Here is a 15,740-nt window from a genome sequence, read left to right as displayed (position 1 = left end):
CAAGTGTCAGAAATAGGCCTGGTCCTTAGGTGGTTAAGTAATGCCCTTTTATAATCACCTATCTGTTGGACACCTGTTAATGAATAGTTAGACTCACCTGAAGTTGAATTCTTGTTAATTAGGATTTTGTTGTGTAAAATTAAGCTTTGCTGGGGTATATTCATTTTTGCAACATGGTCTTTAATTAATTTAAGAAAAAAACTTTTTTGTGTGTGCAAAAATAAAAAATCTTGGTTGCAATCAATGGCCTGCATTTGTGGTTGTATTTTGTAGAATAGTTTCCCATAGAAAAAGTTGATTCTGAAAAGAAATTAAAGGTTTTCCGACGAATCTGTTGGGGTGTATTCATATATACTGAGCCCTGTAAATCCCACACTGCACACATATTACAGTCAATGTTTAATCTGGTCACACTAACTGCAAATACAGGGCTGCATATGGCTACTTTGTCGAAGAAATAAACTATTTTCCTACTTTTTTTGTTTTGTCCATAGCCTTCAGTATTGAGAGGTTTAAGTCTTCCAGTGCTGCCAGCACACTTTCATATTCCCCCAAATGCTGTGAGAAGTAATCTGCAAAAGAAATATAGTGTAATATAGTAACATTATGCAATACTAGTGAGACATACAATTAGTGATGGGCCGAACACACCCCTGTTCGGTTCGCACCAGAACATGTCAAACAGGGGAAATGTTCTAGCGAACATGCAAACTCTAGTCTATGTCTATGACTCAAGTCTATGGGACACGAACATGAAAAATCAAAAGTCCTCATTTTAAAGGCTTATATGCAAATTACTGCCATAAAAAGTGTATGGGGACCCGGGTACTGACCTGAGGGACATGTATTAATGCAATTTTTTTTTAAAACAATCTTTTTTACAGGAGCAGTGATTTTATTAATGCTTTAAGTGAAACAATAAAAATGAAAAATTCCTTTAAATATTGTGCCTGGGGGTCCCCTTGATGTGCCTGTAAAGTGGAGCATCTGTATGATATATGGAGCCTGCTGCAACAATACTGATATTTCTTAAGGAAAAATTGTAATTTAAACTTACTCTCGGCTGTAATATATTGCCGACTCCTGTGACATCAAAAGGAGGCGGTGCCACTGGGTGATGTAATTGGGTGGCCCTGCACCTTGCCTATTGAAGTCTGGACAGTTGGCGGGTAGCCTCTGAAGAGGAGAAGCGTTTTTGAATTTTTTTTCTATTTTTTCGGGTCAGCGGACGTCGTGATTGACAATGTATTTACATTGAGGGATACTATTTTTTTCTTTTTAATAAAGGACTCGTCGAACCTGTGTTCTGTGGTTTTTACATTTTTACACTTTTTTGGTGAATGAGAAGGGGTACTATGTACCCGAAACTCATTCACATAAGGGGAGGGGGCCAGGATCTGGGGGCACCCTTGTTAAAGGGGGCTTCCAGATTCTCATAAGCCCCCCACCCGCAGTCCCCCACAACCACATCCCAGAGTTGTTGTGAAAAGGCCGGAGCACACCAAAGCACCCTCCTTTTTTTTTAAATTTTGGTGCAGAGTTCCCTTTAAAATCTGTACCAGATCCAAAGGGCCTGGTATGGATTTTGGGGGGGACCCCACGCCCGTTTCTTTTTTTTTAATTTTGGCGTGGAGTTTCCCTTAAAATCTATACCAGACCCAAAGGGCATAGTATAGATTTTGGGGGGGACCCTGCGCCTTTTTTGGTTTTAAATTCTGTCATAGGGTTTCCCTTAACTACTTAAATACAGGGCACTTTCACCCCCTTCCTGCCCAGACCAATTTTCAGCTTTCAGTGCTCATTGGCATCTATTGCAAATATTGGTCAGCTTGACATGGCACAGCACCCTGTCTTTAACATTGGCGTCTATGGGAAATATTGGTCTGCTTCACATGGCACTGCTCCCAATCTTTAACATTGGCGTCTATGGAAAATCTTGTTTAGCTTGGCATGGCACTGCTCCCGAACTATATGTGACAGGGACACAAAACTTAGGGAGCACCTGGAGGGGACCCAGGACTACAACATATCTATAAATTTTAAAAGTGGATTATGCCTGTACACTACACTGACTGAACTCGCTATCCACTAACTACCTGCCTAATCTCTATTGTAACACTATACATGGCTGCTGTTTAAGCAGCAGCCTTATATAGTGTGGGGCATGGACTGAGCCATGATTGGCCAAAGGCACCCTGCCTTTGGCCAATTATAGCTCTAACAGAACATTGTGCTGTGATTGGCCAAAACATACAGGTCAGGTGCATTCTTTGGCCAATCAACAGCAATCAATGCACTGCATCAGTGGGCGAACTTCATGCCAAGCGCCCCATTTGTTTGTGTGTTCTGCGAACACACAAACAGCTGATGTTCGAGTCAGTTCGAACAGACTTTGTTCGACTCGAACACAGAGCCCTTTCCTACATACAATCTAAAGCTGGAAAATAATATGTCAGTTGTGTTTAATTCACAGAAATGTTACCATTTCTGTGAAAAAGAAAAAAAAATGCTGCTTTTATAAGATACTAACCACAAAAGGCATTGGTATGACACCTTGTATTAAGTCTGCTCAATTCTGCATGCGTGCAAGTCTGAACCAGCACAAAATGCTTATCGCTTATGTTGTAAAAGTCAACTTTTGCTGCTCAAATCCCATGCTACCATGCTCTTTGCAATGGGAGAGCATTTAATATGCAATACTCTAACTCACACAGTGGGTGCCCACCCCCTATGTAATTCCAATTACAGAGCGCCCTGGTTGTGCTGATATTTTTTTTACTTAATTAGGCACAAAGGATAAAGCTTTGAATGTAAAAGTGGTACTCAGGGCTTACTCATAAGGGCTATAAATACATTAAAATTCATATGTCAACATCACATTGAATCACATGCATAAAAAAGCTAATCAGGCTAATTCCGAGTAAAATTTCTTGGGTGCTTTTTATGTTTTTTTTAGTTAAAAAAAAATAGGATTTTTCATTTACCAGAAAAAATCCTTTTCTTGAAGTACAGTACAGGACAAAGGATCTTTAGTCATTGACCCTGGGTTATATGCCTTTACACATATATGAACTTTAATGGAATCCCAATCTTAGTCCATAGGATCAGGCACTGATATTGGAGAGAAGGCTCGGCTCGCAGTCTGCGCTCTAATTCATCCCAAAGGTGTTCTATCAAGTTGAAGTCAAACTTTCTCCACCCCAAATTCGCTCATTCATGTCTTTATCGACCTTGCTTTGTGCACTAGTCTAAATCATTTGGTGGGGAGGGGAGGGGTTATGATGTGGGGTTATTTTTCAGGGGTTGGGATGGCCCCTTAGTTCCAGTGAAGGGAACACTTAAGGCACCAGCATACCAATACATTTTGTACAATTTCATGCTTCCAACTTTGTGGGAACAGGTTGTGGTTGGCCCTTCCTATTCTAACATGACTGCGGACCAGTGCACACAACAAGGTCCAAAAAGACATGGATAAGCGAGTTTGGGGTAGGGGAACGTGACTGACCTGCATAGAGTCCTGACCTCAACCCGATAGAACACTTTTGGGAGGAACTGCGAGCCAGGCCTTCTCTCCAACATCAGTGCCTGACCTGCCAAATGCGCTTATGGAAGAATGGTCAAACATTCCCATAGAAACACTGCTAAACCTTGTAGACAGCCTTCCCAGAAGAGTTGTTGCTGGTAAAGCTGCAAAGAGTAGGCCAACTCAGTATTGAACCCTACGGACTAAGACTGGGATGCCATTAAAACTCATGTGCATGTAAAGGCAATCATCTCAATACTTTTGGTAATATAGTGTACCTTCAGATGAAAGGACACTGGTGAAAAAAAAAAAAGCTGCAGGGAAATCCCCTATATAACTCTTCCCACGCCCAGCAAGCCTCAGTTTTGTAGCAAGCAATAGGGTGATTATAAATTGGAGTGGCCTTTGTCCTGTACCAAGAAATTTTACTGGTAAGGAAACATCCTATTCAAAAGAGAATGGGACTATCCAGAGATAACACCCTCAAGTCCCACGCTGCCAGAATGGTGAGCAGTACCAGTCTGGAGTGAAAATGAGGATAATGGACTGCCTCGAGGAGGACTCCAAGACCCCCAAGCCAAATGCAGGGTCAGTTAGCTTCTGGACAACAGAATATGAACATGGGATCAAATAGTCTGACACTTTCCAGGGGGAAAACCTGTAAACAGGCTTGAGAATAGAATCAGGTTCACATACTTCAAGTGATGAGAGAGAGATCCAGCACTGAAATCTGGAGAGTTAGGATCCTCTGGGAGCTTAGTAGTGTCTGCACTATCTGAAGGATGTTGGATAACTGAATATTTATTTATTACAGCACGAGTCAACCATGCTTTCAGAAGAAGTGCATCCAATATCCCACTCAAAAAGCAGATGAGAAGCAGGGGCTAGAGTTTTAGGAAAACATGAGGTGCAATGGACAGGTTTGAGGGACCCCATTTAGAAAAAAAAAAGACAGCAAGTTCCCAACAAAGAGATGCAGGAAGCGTAGGTGTGAGGGGAAAAAGGGGTCAGGCAGCAGGCATTCTTAAAGCTCCACAGTGGTCAAAAAGGTCTCCCATATAGAGGGAGTGACAACCAACCTGTTAATCACCATGTGGGACTTTGTACCTGAAGGAAGGAGAACAGGGCGGATTCCAACTCTGCTATGATCCCAGGGAGAGAAGCTGCATCCAAGCAGTATGAAGATCTGCCAAACCAAGGTAAGACCCAATGCCAGAAAGGCCTGGGATCAATATTAGTAAGAGGCTAACTTAGAAATCAGGTTGGCCTAGAAAAGCCAGTGCAAAAAACTCTAGGCTAGGAGATACTCCCATACTAATACATCAGAAGGATTATGGTAAACCTCCACATAAAATTTCTGGAGGAAATTGACCAAGGCACTAGAGGCAAAAGCAAAGGTGACTCAAAGACCAACAGCAGAAGGGGTAAATGGCCTGGTGTGTCAAGGCTAGCCTACAAACATTATGCAAGTTAAATAGTACCATCAAGGGTAACCAGTTGTAGAATAGGAGAGGCAAATGATTGTGACTAGGAAGGCTACCACACCAATAGTGAGAATCAACCACCAATCGAGAGGAGATAAGAGCCATTTGTGATTATGGGACCCTAGTTAATACAAGAAAACAAGTATGTAAGTGAAACTGTACCTACAAGGGGCACTCACAGATCCACTTTAAGGCAGGAGGGGCAGTGGCCATTATGACTATGTCACCATAGACTATGAAGCCATCAATAGTGTGGTAGTAAGACATTACCAGCAAGTAAAACGACAACAAAACAGGAGGAGTTAAATGACAAGCACAACATAGCTCACTGTACAAACAGTAACATAGTGAGATAAAACCAACTGGGTCCCTCAATGACCAGCTGTAGAGCCACAGGGGTCAACAGCCTTGACTAGGTCTCTGTACAAATTAAACACAAGTGAAACGGTACCACAAACAATACTCATGGACTACTGTAGAGCAGTAGGGCTAATGATCGAGTGTAAACAGGACACCAAAAGCCACTGTGCACACAGTACTCTGAAGATTTTTTCACAACAAGGGTCACTTCACAAACCACTATGGAGCAGTATGGCTAATGGCTGTGTGACAAAATCAACAAAGGTCACAGTAAACAAAGTATACAATGATACATTACCCACAAGGGTATAGACAAACTGCTGCAGAGAAGCAGGTAGATTGCCTATGCGTAAGTAGGTCATAATGGGCCTCTGAACAAACAATAGACAGTGAGACATTGCCAAAAGATTTACTAACAGACCTGCTGCAGGGCAGTAGGGGTTAATGGCCATGTGTGATTAGGTCATCATGGGCCACTGAACAAACAGATACAAGCGAGACATAACCAACACAGGGTATATATACTGCTTTGGGGTTGGAGACTGCACAGCTCGCTGTGATAGGAGCAGCACCTTCTGGTGCTTAACCCTTTTCTGATTTAACTACTAGGGAGTATTGTGGTGATCCGAGGTATTATATTATCCTTCCTGTTTTTTACTCACAAATCACTGCAAAGTCACCATAGGCTCATACACACACAGAAATCAGTGAGACATTACACACAAAGGTCAATGGCCATCTTTGACAAGTTCACCATAGGCCATTGTATAACAGTAGTAAGACATTACTCATGAAGTATTCTCACAGCCCACTGCATAGCAGAAGGGTATAATGGCTGTATGCAACTAGGACACAATAGTTTGCTTTACAAACAGTATACATTAAAGGGTTAATGGCTATCCATGTCTAGATCATGACTAGGTCATCACAAGCCAGTGTACCACAAGTACACAGAGAGCCTTTACCAACAAAGGATACTCACAGACCACTGCAGAGCAGGGGGGGTGGGGGGGGGGTCAATGGTCATCAAGGACTAGGTCATCACAGGATACTGTACCAGAAATACATATAGGGACATTCCCAACCCAGGGTTAGGATTGCAAGAACCAGGGCTCATTTTGAGGATAGACTAAACCCTTGAGCTGTTAGCTTTTTGAAGGCCCCATAACCTGGAGGCCCCATAACCCAGCGCCTTTAAACCTCTAGATTTGCCATGTGTGGTGCTGCAATGTCCACAAAATGGGTACTCACAACAGCCTTAGTGCCTGTGCCAGGAACTTTTAGTACATGGAGCCCAGGAAGCATTCTTGGATCGCTGTGTTGATCACTGGCAGAAGGTAAATGCTAAACTGGTCCTCTGTGTGCCAGGGAAAACCAAGAACTACACAGTGCTCTGGCATCCCCCTACCCCCATTGGCAGGCCGAGGGAATTACAGTAGAAGTTACTGCCTATGAGAAATGGTGGTAAATATAAAACACCTGAACCAGTGCTACTGCTCATGACTGAGACACGCTGTGTCACAGCTAGCACTCCATTAGACCCCAGGGAATTGGAAAACAATACTTTGAACCCAGGAAAGGGTTGTAGCCTCGAGTCACCACAGCAGATAGTTTTTTTAGTTTCTGCTGTAAAACATACCCCCAAAAAATGTTAAAAATCAAATTTCTTCATCAATTTAGGCCAATATGTATTCTGCTACATGTTTTTGGTAAAAAAAACCCCAATAAGCGTATATTGATTGGTTTACACAAAAGTTATCGCGTCTACAAACTATGGGATGCATTTATGGATTTTTCATTTTTTTCATTGTTTACTAGTAATGGCGGCAATCAGCGATTTTAAGCAGGACTGCGACATTGTCACGGACAAATCAGACAATAGCGGGTTATTTGCTATATTGTCAAAGCTTAACTGAACAAGCTGAAGTTAGAAGCTGATTGGCTACCATGCACAGCTGAACCAGATTCTGAGCACACCAGTTTTAGTAAATCAACCCCTAAGGGACACTTTTTGGGGACCAGTGACACCAATACAGTGATCAGCGCTAAAAAAAATGCAGTGTCACTGTATAAATGACACTGGCAGGGAAGGGGTTAACATCAGGGGCAATCTAAGGGTTAAATGTGTTCCCTGGAAGTGCTTTCTTACTGTGTGGGGGAGTGTTTAACCGCTTCTGGACCAGCCGCTGCAGTTTTACTAGTGCTAGGGGGTGCTAGGGGGTGAGCGAGCGCCACCGGCGGCGTGCTACCATCCCCTTTAGCCAGCGAGGATGCCGATGCACGGGGCTGGCGGCACAGATTGCCACTGGCCACCCATGATTGCTCCCTGCTGAGAGAGAAGGAGGGCAGCTGACCGTTCTTCTCCCTGGAATGATCACAGAGGGCCTGTGATCCTGCTATATAGGATCACAGGTCTCTTTGGTCATTCCACAAGCCACACCCCCCCCCACAGATAGTAAACACTCCCCTATGCTTACATTTAACCCCTTGATCACCCACTAGGTTAACCCCTTCCCTGCCAGTGTCATTATTACAGTAACAGTGCATATTTTTAGCACTAATTACTGTAGTAATGTCACTGCCCCCCCAAGGTGTCAAAAATGTCAGTTAGGGGTCCGATCTGTCTGCCGCAATGTCGCAGTCCTGCTAAAAATAGCAGATTGCCGCCATTACTGGTATAAAAGAAAAGAAAAAATAAATAAAAATTACATGAATCTTTCCCCTAGCTTGTAGACACGCTAACTTTTGCGCAAACCAATCAAAATACGCTTATTGTGATTTTTTTTTTTTTTTTACCAAAAATATGTAGCAGAATACAAATTGGCCTAAAAGTTTGATTTTTACATTTTTTTGGGGGAATGTTCTATAGAAGAAGGTGAAAAATAGTGTTTTTATTTTCAGAATTGTCGCTCTTTTTTTGTTTATAGCGCAAAAAACAAAAATCGCACAGGTGATCAAATACCACCAAAATAAAGCTCTATTTGTTGTTGAAAAAAAAGGACATCAGTTTTATTTGGGTACAGTGTTGCATGACTGCGCAATTTTCCGTTAAAATAACGCAGTGCCGAATAGCAAAAAATGGCCTGGTCATGAAGGGGGCAAATCCTTCCAGTCCAGAACTGGTTAACTAAAAAAAGACAGAGATCCGTATTCCTGCTTAGCAGAAACACAAGATCTCTGTCTTTCTTACTAGAAGAATGGAGATCTACATAGGCAGACCGCCGTTGTGTCTCTCCCCGAATGATTGGCAGGTTTCCTGCGGACATTGGGTCCCGCTGATTGGCTCCCACTGTGTCCAATCACAGTGGGAGAGGGGCTCTGGCGGCGTGTTCATGTGCCTCAGAGCCAAAGAAAGAAATCACATACATGTACGTGATTTTGCACTTAAGCGGTTAAACCAAAACCTATTTATTTCTAAATCTATTTTTATTATATTCAATGTTATCTAAAACTCAAAAAAAAAAAAAAAAAAAAAAGCTTTCTATAGACTATTTCTGGTACACCGGAGTGGACAACCTGAAATTGCATGTTACAACTACAAACAGTAGACAAATAGCTTCTTAGTTACCTACCAATTATCCAGAATTAACCTTGCAGGTGTCCCCTGGTCTAGTTATATTGAGTTAAATGAAGCCACATTGACAACTAAAGAGGGAATTTGATTAATACAGCCTAAAACTGTTCTTCTTGTGTTGTATGCATCATTAATAATTGCTACTGTTCAACTAGGTAGCAAAAATAGATCTTTAATGCGTCCCCTTCTAGTTCCTGCCAGATTGTTTAGCCTGCATAAAACATCTGATTCGAGTTGGCAAGTACTGAAAGTTGCGGGATAAATCAAAATTGCTCTTAGAAGTTCTTTAATCTTTCAAAGGATCTAAAGAATGATCTGACATTTCTGCAACTATAATAAAATATAAAATCTACTAGTATGCTTTTGAACAGTGGATGAAGCTGGTGGAAGCCATTCTGTGGTCCCTGAGGTTAGATAAGGCACTGGCTACATGTTCATTTATAGCACAGATGATATTCTATGCCACTTATTTATGCTCTTTTCTGTAGGAACGGAACTATAGAAAGCTTCTTTTTTTGTACACTAAATGGGTTAAAAGGCTTCCAAGGTGGGTAACTCCCATAAAACACCTATAAATACTGTGCTGTTACACTGAGCCTGATAAAAAACAGTACTACACTATGTCAACGTAAAGTAATTTTTTTAATGAATAACATTGCTACCTATACTCTTAATGTAAAGATGATGATAGCTCAGTGATTACATGCAGACTGTTGGGAATGCTCATTTAAATAAAAACATTTTTTTTTTAATTTGCTTTGAATTTGATGCAAATGACTTTAGTGATTTCTATTAAACTGTTTTCAGAAAAGCATTGAGTTGTTTCCAGGCTATGGACATTCAAATATTTACTTAAAGCGGAGTTCCGGGCACAGAAACCATTTTTCAATAAACATACCCCCGGGACAGTCAGGGCTAGCACATTCCACAATGGCTAGCCTCTGATCTGTCCCGGTTCGCACTTACCTGCAAGATGAAATACTTACTTATAAAATTTCTTCCACAGCGTTGCCATCTCTCTTGTGGGCAGCTGAAGATGGCGCGGTCCTCTTCTGCGTCGTCTTCCGCGTCCTCTTCTCCCAGAATGCGTCTGCACCGGCCCCTCTCGTCACTTCTGGTGCGGCGCCACATTCCTACACAGCTTCTGGGCATGCCCAGAAGCTGTTTAGCAGGGGAATGCGGCATCGCCCAGGAAGTGACGAGCGGGGCCGGTGCCGTCGCATTGATTCGTGGGAGCGATGACGTTCAGCTCCCAGGAATCATCGCAAGACAGGAAGTGACGGCGGAGGGGAGGAAGTACCCTGAGGTGAGTATTTTCGATCTTCAATTACAAGGTGAGTAAAAAAAAAAAAAAAAAGAACCTAACTATCCAATTCCTTTTCAGGTGATGCAGAACTAGCGGACGGGCACAAAATAAAAAGATCGATTTTGTGCCCGGAACTCCGCTTTAAACTGAGTAAGCAGTACATAAGCTTTAAAATAGGCCCCCACTGACCTATTGAGGAGCAATTTACAATAGAAACGGGGATGTCATTCAATTTGGGTCTGAGAACTCAAAACAATTAGTTCTCTGATTGGATAAGGTAGAGAGGAAGGATAGTGACATCACAATCCCCACCTTCAACAATCAGAGAATGCCTTCTATGCATTGAAAAAATACAAGGCGTCTTCTAAATAGCAGCAGTGATGGGCAAGGTGCCCCCTGCTTTCATAGTGTAAAAAGACAAAAAGAAAAGCGCTCTAAGTGGAGACAAATTTATTGTAAAATAAGAACAATAGCTGTAGCGACTCACAAGATGGCACGGTATTCAGGCTTTTTTGCATCAAATATGATATGTAGCTCTTCTAGGTGGTGCCATCTATCCACACTACAGGCAGTATACACTGAAACACCGTCCGTCACATGGGAGGAAGAGAGCCGGCTATCTCTTAGCGGCGTCCGGGGAGGCAATGGAATGCTTGGTATGATCGGCGCATTATCCTGCCGCCGTCATATGACGTCCAGTCAGGATAATGCAACCACTTTCCTGCCGTCAATCGCCTATAGGGCGGGTGGGAAGTGGTTAAGTTAAACATTACTGTGATTGCAACGCCTGTGTCCTGCGATCCAGTAGGGTCTGATTCAGCACCAATCAGAAGATAAGAGTATCAACAATTAAATAAATTTATCTTAGGATACAAATGGTAAGTTCCTGGATGTAAAAACAGAGCCAATGGGTAGGTGGTGCCCCCTAGTCAGTTTAAAATGAAGATTTTCATGTTAGACTGAAGTGAACCTTTATTGTTTAATAAAGTTGCAAAAAAGAGAACTTTAAGGTGGTTACATTTTGAAATGCTGTAATAAATACAGCACATGAAAACAAACACACATCAGGGATAAAATCTAGATGATATAACTCCTGAGAAGAGTCACTGAGTTTGTAAAAAGCAGAATAACGTGAACAGAAGCATTATGATTATATACTGATTACTACATATAATCCCTGATTGCTCTTAAAAAGAGCTCTAAGTACAGTATAAACATAAACACCCCGCAGCTATTAAGGCAAATCGTGCATGATAATGGCTTGAAATAAATTGTGCCGCAGAATAAATTAGGGTAATGTAAAAGACAATCGAATATAACATTAGACATTGTGTATGACAGCAGGCAAATGTACCGATTCCAGCCTCTTCATTAAAGTGGAATCTGTGTGAGCAGGAGGGGGCGGTGAAGTTAAATTAAGAAAGACAGTATGCTATAAGTAAATCTATGGTAAACCATGCAATATTTCAGTTCTAATTCATTACTTAAAACTTAAAGAGACACTATTGTCCAGATAATCATCAAATTATGTAAAAATAAACACAGGAATTATGCAACAGAGCCAAAAGAGAACCTGCACTCATTTGTAAACCCTTAGAAAAAGAAATCCTGCCTAATGCTGACTATGGGTATGACAATTTTAGCCAATTGAGATTTTCTTCTTAAAAACGGTAAAAACAAGTGAATCAGGGAATGAAAAAATAATTTAAATTCTTTGGCATAATGTCAACACCCCACCATCTCATCCAGCATAATAGACGTCATCCCGTAACCTTACTACACTCAATAAAACAAATGCTATCAATAAAGGAACAAAGGATGGATAACTATCTTCCGAATGCAATTTCTTTTAAAACCACCTGAAAATATTAATGGTAAACTACTCTGATCAATTTGATTACTGCTAAGATCCAAATTTGGTTGAAATTTTTCTGAAATTGCTTTAATTGTATGGCCAGCCTAGAGCTGGCCACATAGTAGAGTCTGATTAAGTGGAGAACTGTGAACATTTGGTCTAGAGGGCAAACCCAAGCAACTGGCTTTTCCCAGCAGGGACACTTTTAAACTTTGCCACCATGGCAATTGATGGTAAAATGTGGGCGAAGTCTCAAGCATGTATATGCTAAATATGCTATATGTTAAACTGTATATGCTAAAGAGGGTATTGTAAAGGATGTGGTACTTGGTGTGCAAAACAAAATGACTGCTACTCTAGATCACAAACCACTAACAATTTCCTTTTTTACACCAGTTCACAAAAAGGATTTTGCAAACTGTAGAATGCAGAGAAGGAAAAAGTAATTAATAATGGATATGGTGGACCTCAGCTATGAAGATAGATAGCCATGAGAGCATAGTGGGATCAGTTTTCTGGCTGTGCTGGGAACGCAGCCTGCTCTCCTCCAAGCTCACTATGTTTATTTTAAACTGAATGGGTTGTTTTACAAGTTGAATTTATTATTTCTTGAGAAGAAGTGTTTAGTGGGTAATATAAAAAAAATACTTTAACAGTCCATAAAGTAAGCTTTGTTGCAAAGTTGTTCACTGTTAGGCTGACAATACATTATACAATTTTCTTGTTCAATTTCCTTTAGATTTACCTTCAACTATGAAGTGCAAGGACCTGCCTGATTGCATGCAAATTGAAAGTGCTTGGGTTTCATTATACAGTTTTGGTAAATCTAAAGGAATATTGTACAAGAGAATTGTATAATGTAGAGCCTAAGTCACTGCAAATGACAAGGGGCACTATTTGCACCTGGAGTAAAAGAGGTTTAGGATGTATGCATCCAGGGAGGGAGATGTTAACACAGTAAGAAATAGCAAGAGTTTACAAGACGTTGCTAGTGGAGCCTGAAGAGTCAAACTTCTGTTCATGGGTGGACACACCAGCTTCCATGCTCAGCTTTATCAGTCATTGGTAGCATGAGCTTTATCAGCCATTGGCAGGATCAGCTTTATCAGTCATTGGTAGCATGAGCTTTATCAGCCATTGGTAGGATCAGCTTTTTCAGCCGATGGTATGGTCAGCTTTATCAGCCATTGGTAGCATGAGCTTTATCAGCCATTGGATAGATCAGCTTTATCAGCCATTGGTAGCATGAGCTTTATCAGCCATTGGTAGCATGAGCTTTATCAGCCATTGGTAGCATGAGCTTTATCAGCCATTGGTAGCATGAGCTTTATCAGCCATTGGTAGGCTCAGCTTTATCAGCCATTGGTAGCATGAGCTTTATTAGCCATTGGTATGGTCAGCTTTATCAGCCATTTGGTAACATGAGCTTTATCGGCCATTGGTAGGATCAGCTTTATCAGCCATTGGTAGCATGAGCTTTATCAGCCATTGGTATGTTCAGCTTTATCAGCCATTGGTATGGTCAGCTTTATCAGCCATTGGTATGGTCAGCTTTATCAGCCATTGGTAAGATCAGCTTTATCAGCCATTGGTATGGTCAGCTTTATCAGCCATTGGTAGGATCAGCTTTATCGGCCATTGGTAGGATCAGCTTTATCAGTCATTGGTAGGATCAGCTTTATCAGCCATTAGTATTGTCCTGGCCCCTCTTACACTAATGGCCCTGTACTCCCCATAATACCGTTAATCCAGCAGTACTTTATTCTGACAGTTTAGCCAGACTCACTCACTCTGTTGCCTTTTCTATCACATCATTCACCTTCCTGCCCAACTGCTTGGGCTCATGGACCAGTCTGGACTTAGGGGCCCTCCCCAATCTGATCTTCTGCTTGATAAGAGGGAATTTCGTGATTGTGCTGCTTTTATGTATATCTATGGCACTGCCAACAAAATGACAAACTAAACAGCCTATGTTTATAACTGTATTTTTAACAAGACTGCTTGGCTGTGTGCCATCTTGTTACATGATGGATCTTAATTGAATTAATGTATAGAATTTACGGTGAATCTACAGCTAAACAGTGAAAAAAATAATGACTTTTTTTCTTACCATATAATTCTTCTGTATCCAGATTGCTAAAGAAAAAAAAAAAAAAAAGAAATCATATTGTAAGTTAAGTCAAATAAGCAAATCTCGAAATAACATTCTCTAAATAACATTTGACATTCAGATAAAGTAACAATGTTACCTTTCTAAGGACCTGTAATGCTGTTTAACTACGCTTGTGATTTACACTCCTTTGCCATGTCACATAGCTACAGTATGTAGATGATTCCACTATCTCCCGGTTGAGCTTTATAGCTTTCTACATTATCTGCCTGCTTCCTGGACAGAGGCAATGATGCTGACTCGGAGATGCAGAAAGGTGGCTCAAGATATAGAGAGTTGAGGAAGGAAACACTTTTACCTAGCAAGTAGATTGCAGATGAGGGAATCTTCTCAATATTAATACTGGTAGAACTGGATTACCAGTACATATAATATATCCACCTGTTATCTGTTGGATCCCTTACTAGTTCATCTAGGCAACTACAGAGTACCCAAGGGGGATTAAATGCAGCAGTGTGTTTTTATTTATAAACAAAGGTCAGGGGGGATTAGGGAGTGAAAAGCCCCACACACTATAAATCCATAGTCCCTAGTCCATTTTGGAAGCGAATAAGAGAGGTTAGCTATGTTTCTACCTATGGTAGGACCATGGAGAAAGAATGCAGCCACTCTCTAACAGGAAGTCATATATTGAAAAAAAAAAAAAAAAAAAGAATTTGGAAGATAAAGAGGAGGCTGAGAGCAATAAAGGGTACTCTGAGTTAGGAATGCATACATGAATACATTTTACTTTAAATACCTAAAGGCAAAGTTTATTTTTAGGAACATGCCATATGTTGAACCCCTGTTTAGAGTGTGACATGTAACATGTGCTTAAGCACCTTACCGCTGAGCCACTCCTATGACAGCATGCAGGGGTTCCTCTCCCCTGCAAAAAAAAAGTTACATTTAAATTCAGCGTGGCTGTTCAGGGCTCAGCCCACAGAGCCACATCATTTATTCACAGGGATCTGCAAATGAATAAACTACAAGTCCCATCTTCCACCACGGCAGATGGACTTGTAGTTTTAATGGACTATGAATGCGGTAATCAGCGCACTCGTACTTCACTTCATTCTTCCCCCAGCTTTCTAACAAAAAGCCGATACTGAGGTATGAGCAGAAAGCTGGAGGAAGTGTCTGCAAGAGCCTGACATTGCACCCATGATGCAATGCTTTGAAAGCTCCTGTAAAAAAATTAAATAAATAAATAAATGCACATTTTTTCTTCTTCAAAACAAGTGCATTTTTTTTTTTTAAAAGCGAACATAACCTTTAAAGTGTATCTACAGAATTTTTTTTGTGGGGAAGGTTAGAACCTGTTTGGGAGACCTCTCCAAATTTCCTGTCCAAATTTATTATCCTTTAGACTGAACAGGAAGAAGCAAAGAGAAATCTCCTCTAAGCCTGCTGTCTTCACTGTCTATTCTAGTTGTTGGCAGGTGCAGTTCACTTTTTCCACTGCAGGTAGCACTTGTCCACAGAGGCA

General features: G+C 41.2%; 1 protein-coding gene across 1 annotated transcript in view; it reads right to left on the bottom strand.

Annotated features, from left to right (window-relative positions):
- Window positions 1-15,740, bottom strand: part of NECAB1 (N-terminal EF-hand calcium binding protein 1) — a 356,712-nt gene that overhangs the window by 206,374 nt on the left and 134,598 nt on the right. Inside the window, exon 4 of the mRNA XM_082258437.1 lies at window positions 14,213-14,238. Coding sequence (XP_082114563.1) covers window positions 14,213-14,238 — 26 coding nt within the window. The remainder of the gene's footprint in view (window positions 1-14,212; window positions 14,239-15,740) is intronic.

The sequence above is a fragment of the Pelophylax lessonae genome (genome assembly GCF_965119305.1).
Source record: "Pelophylax lessonae genome assembly, chromosome: 5".
Taxonomy (NCBI): domain Eukaryota; kingdom Metazoa; phylum Chordata; class Amphibia; order Anura; family Ranidae; genus Pelophylax; species Pelophylax lessonae.
Note: the sequence above shows the minus strand (reverse complement) of the source record. Positions and strands in the feature narration are given on the sequence as shown.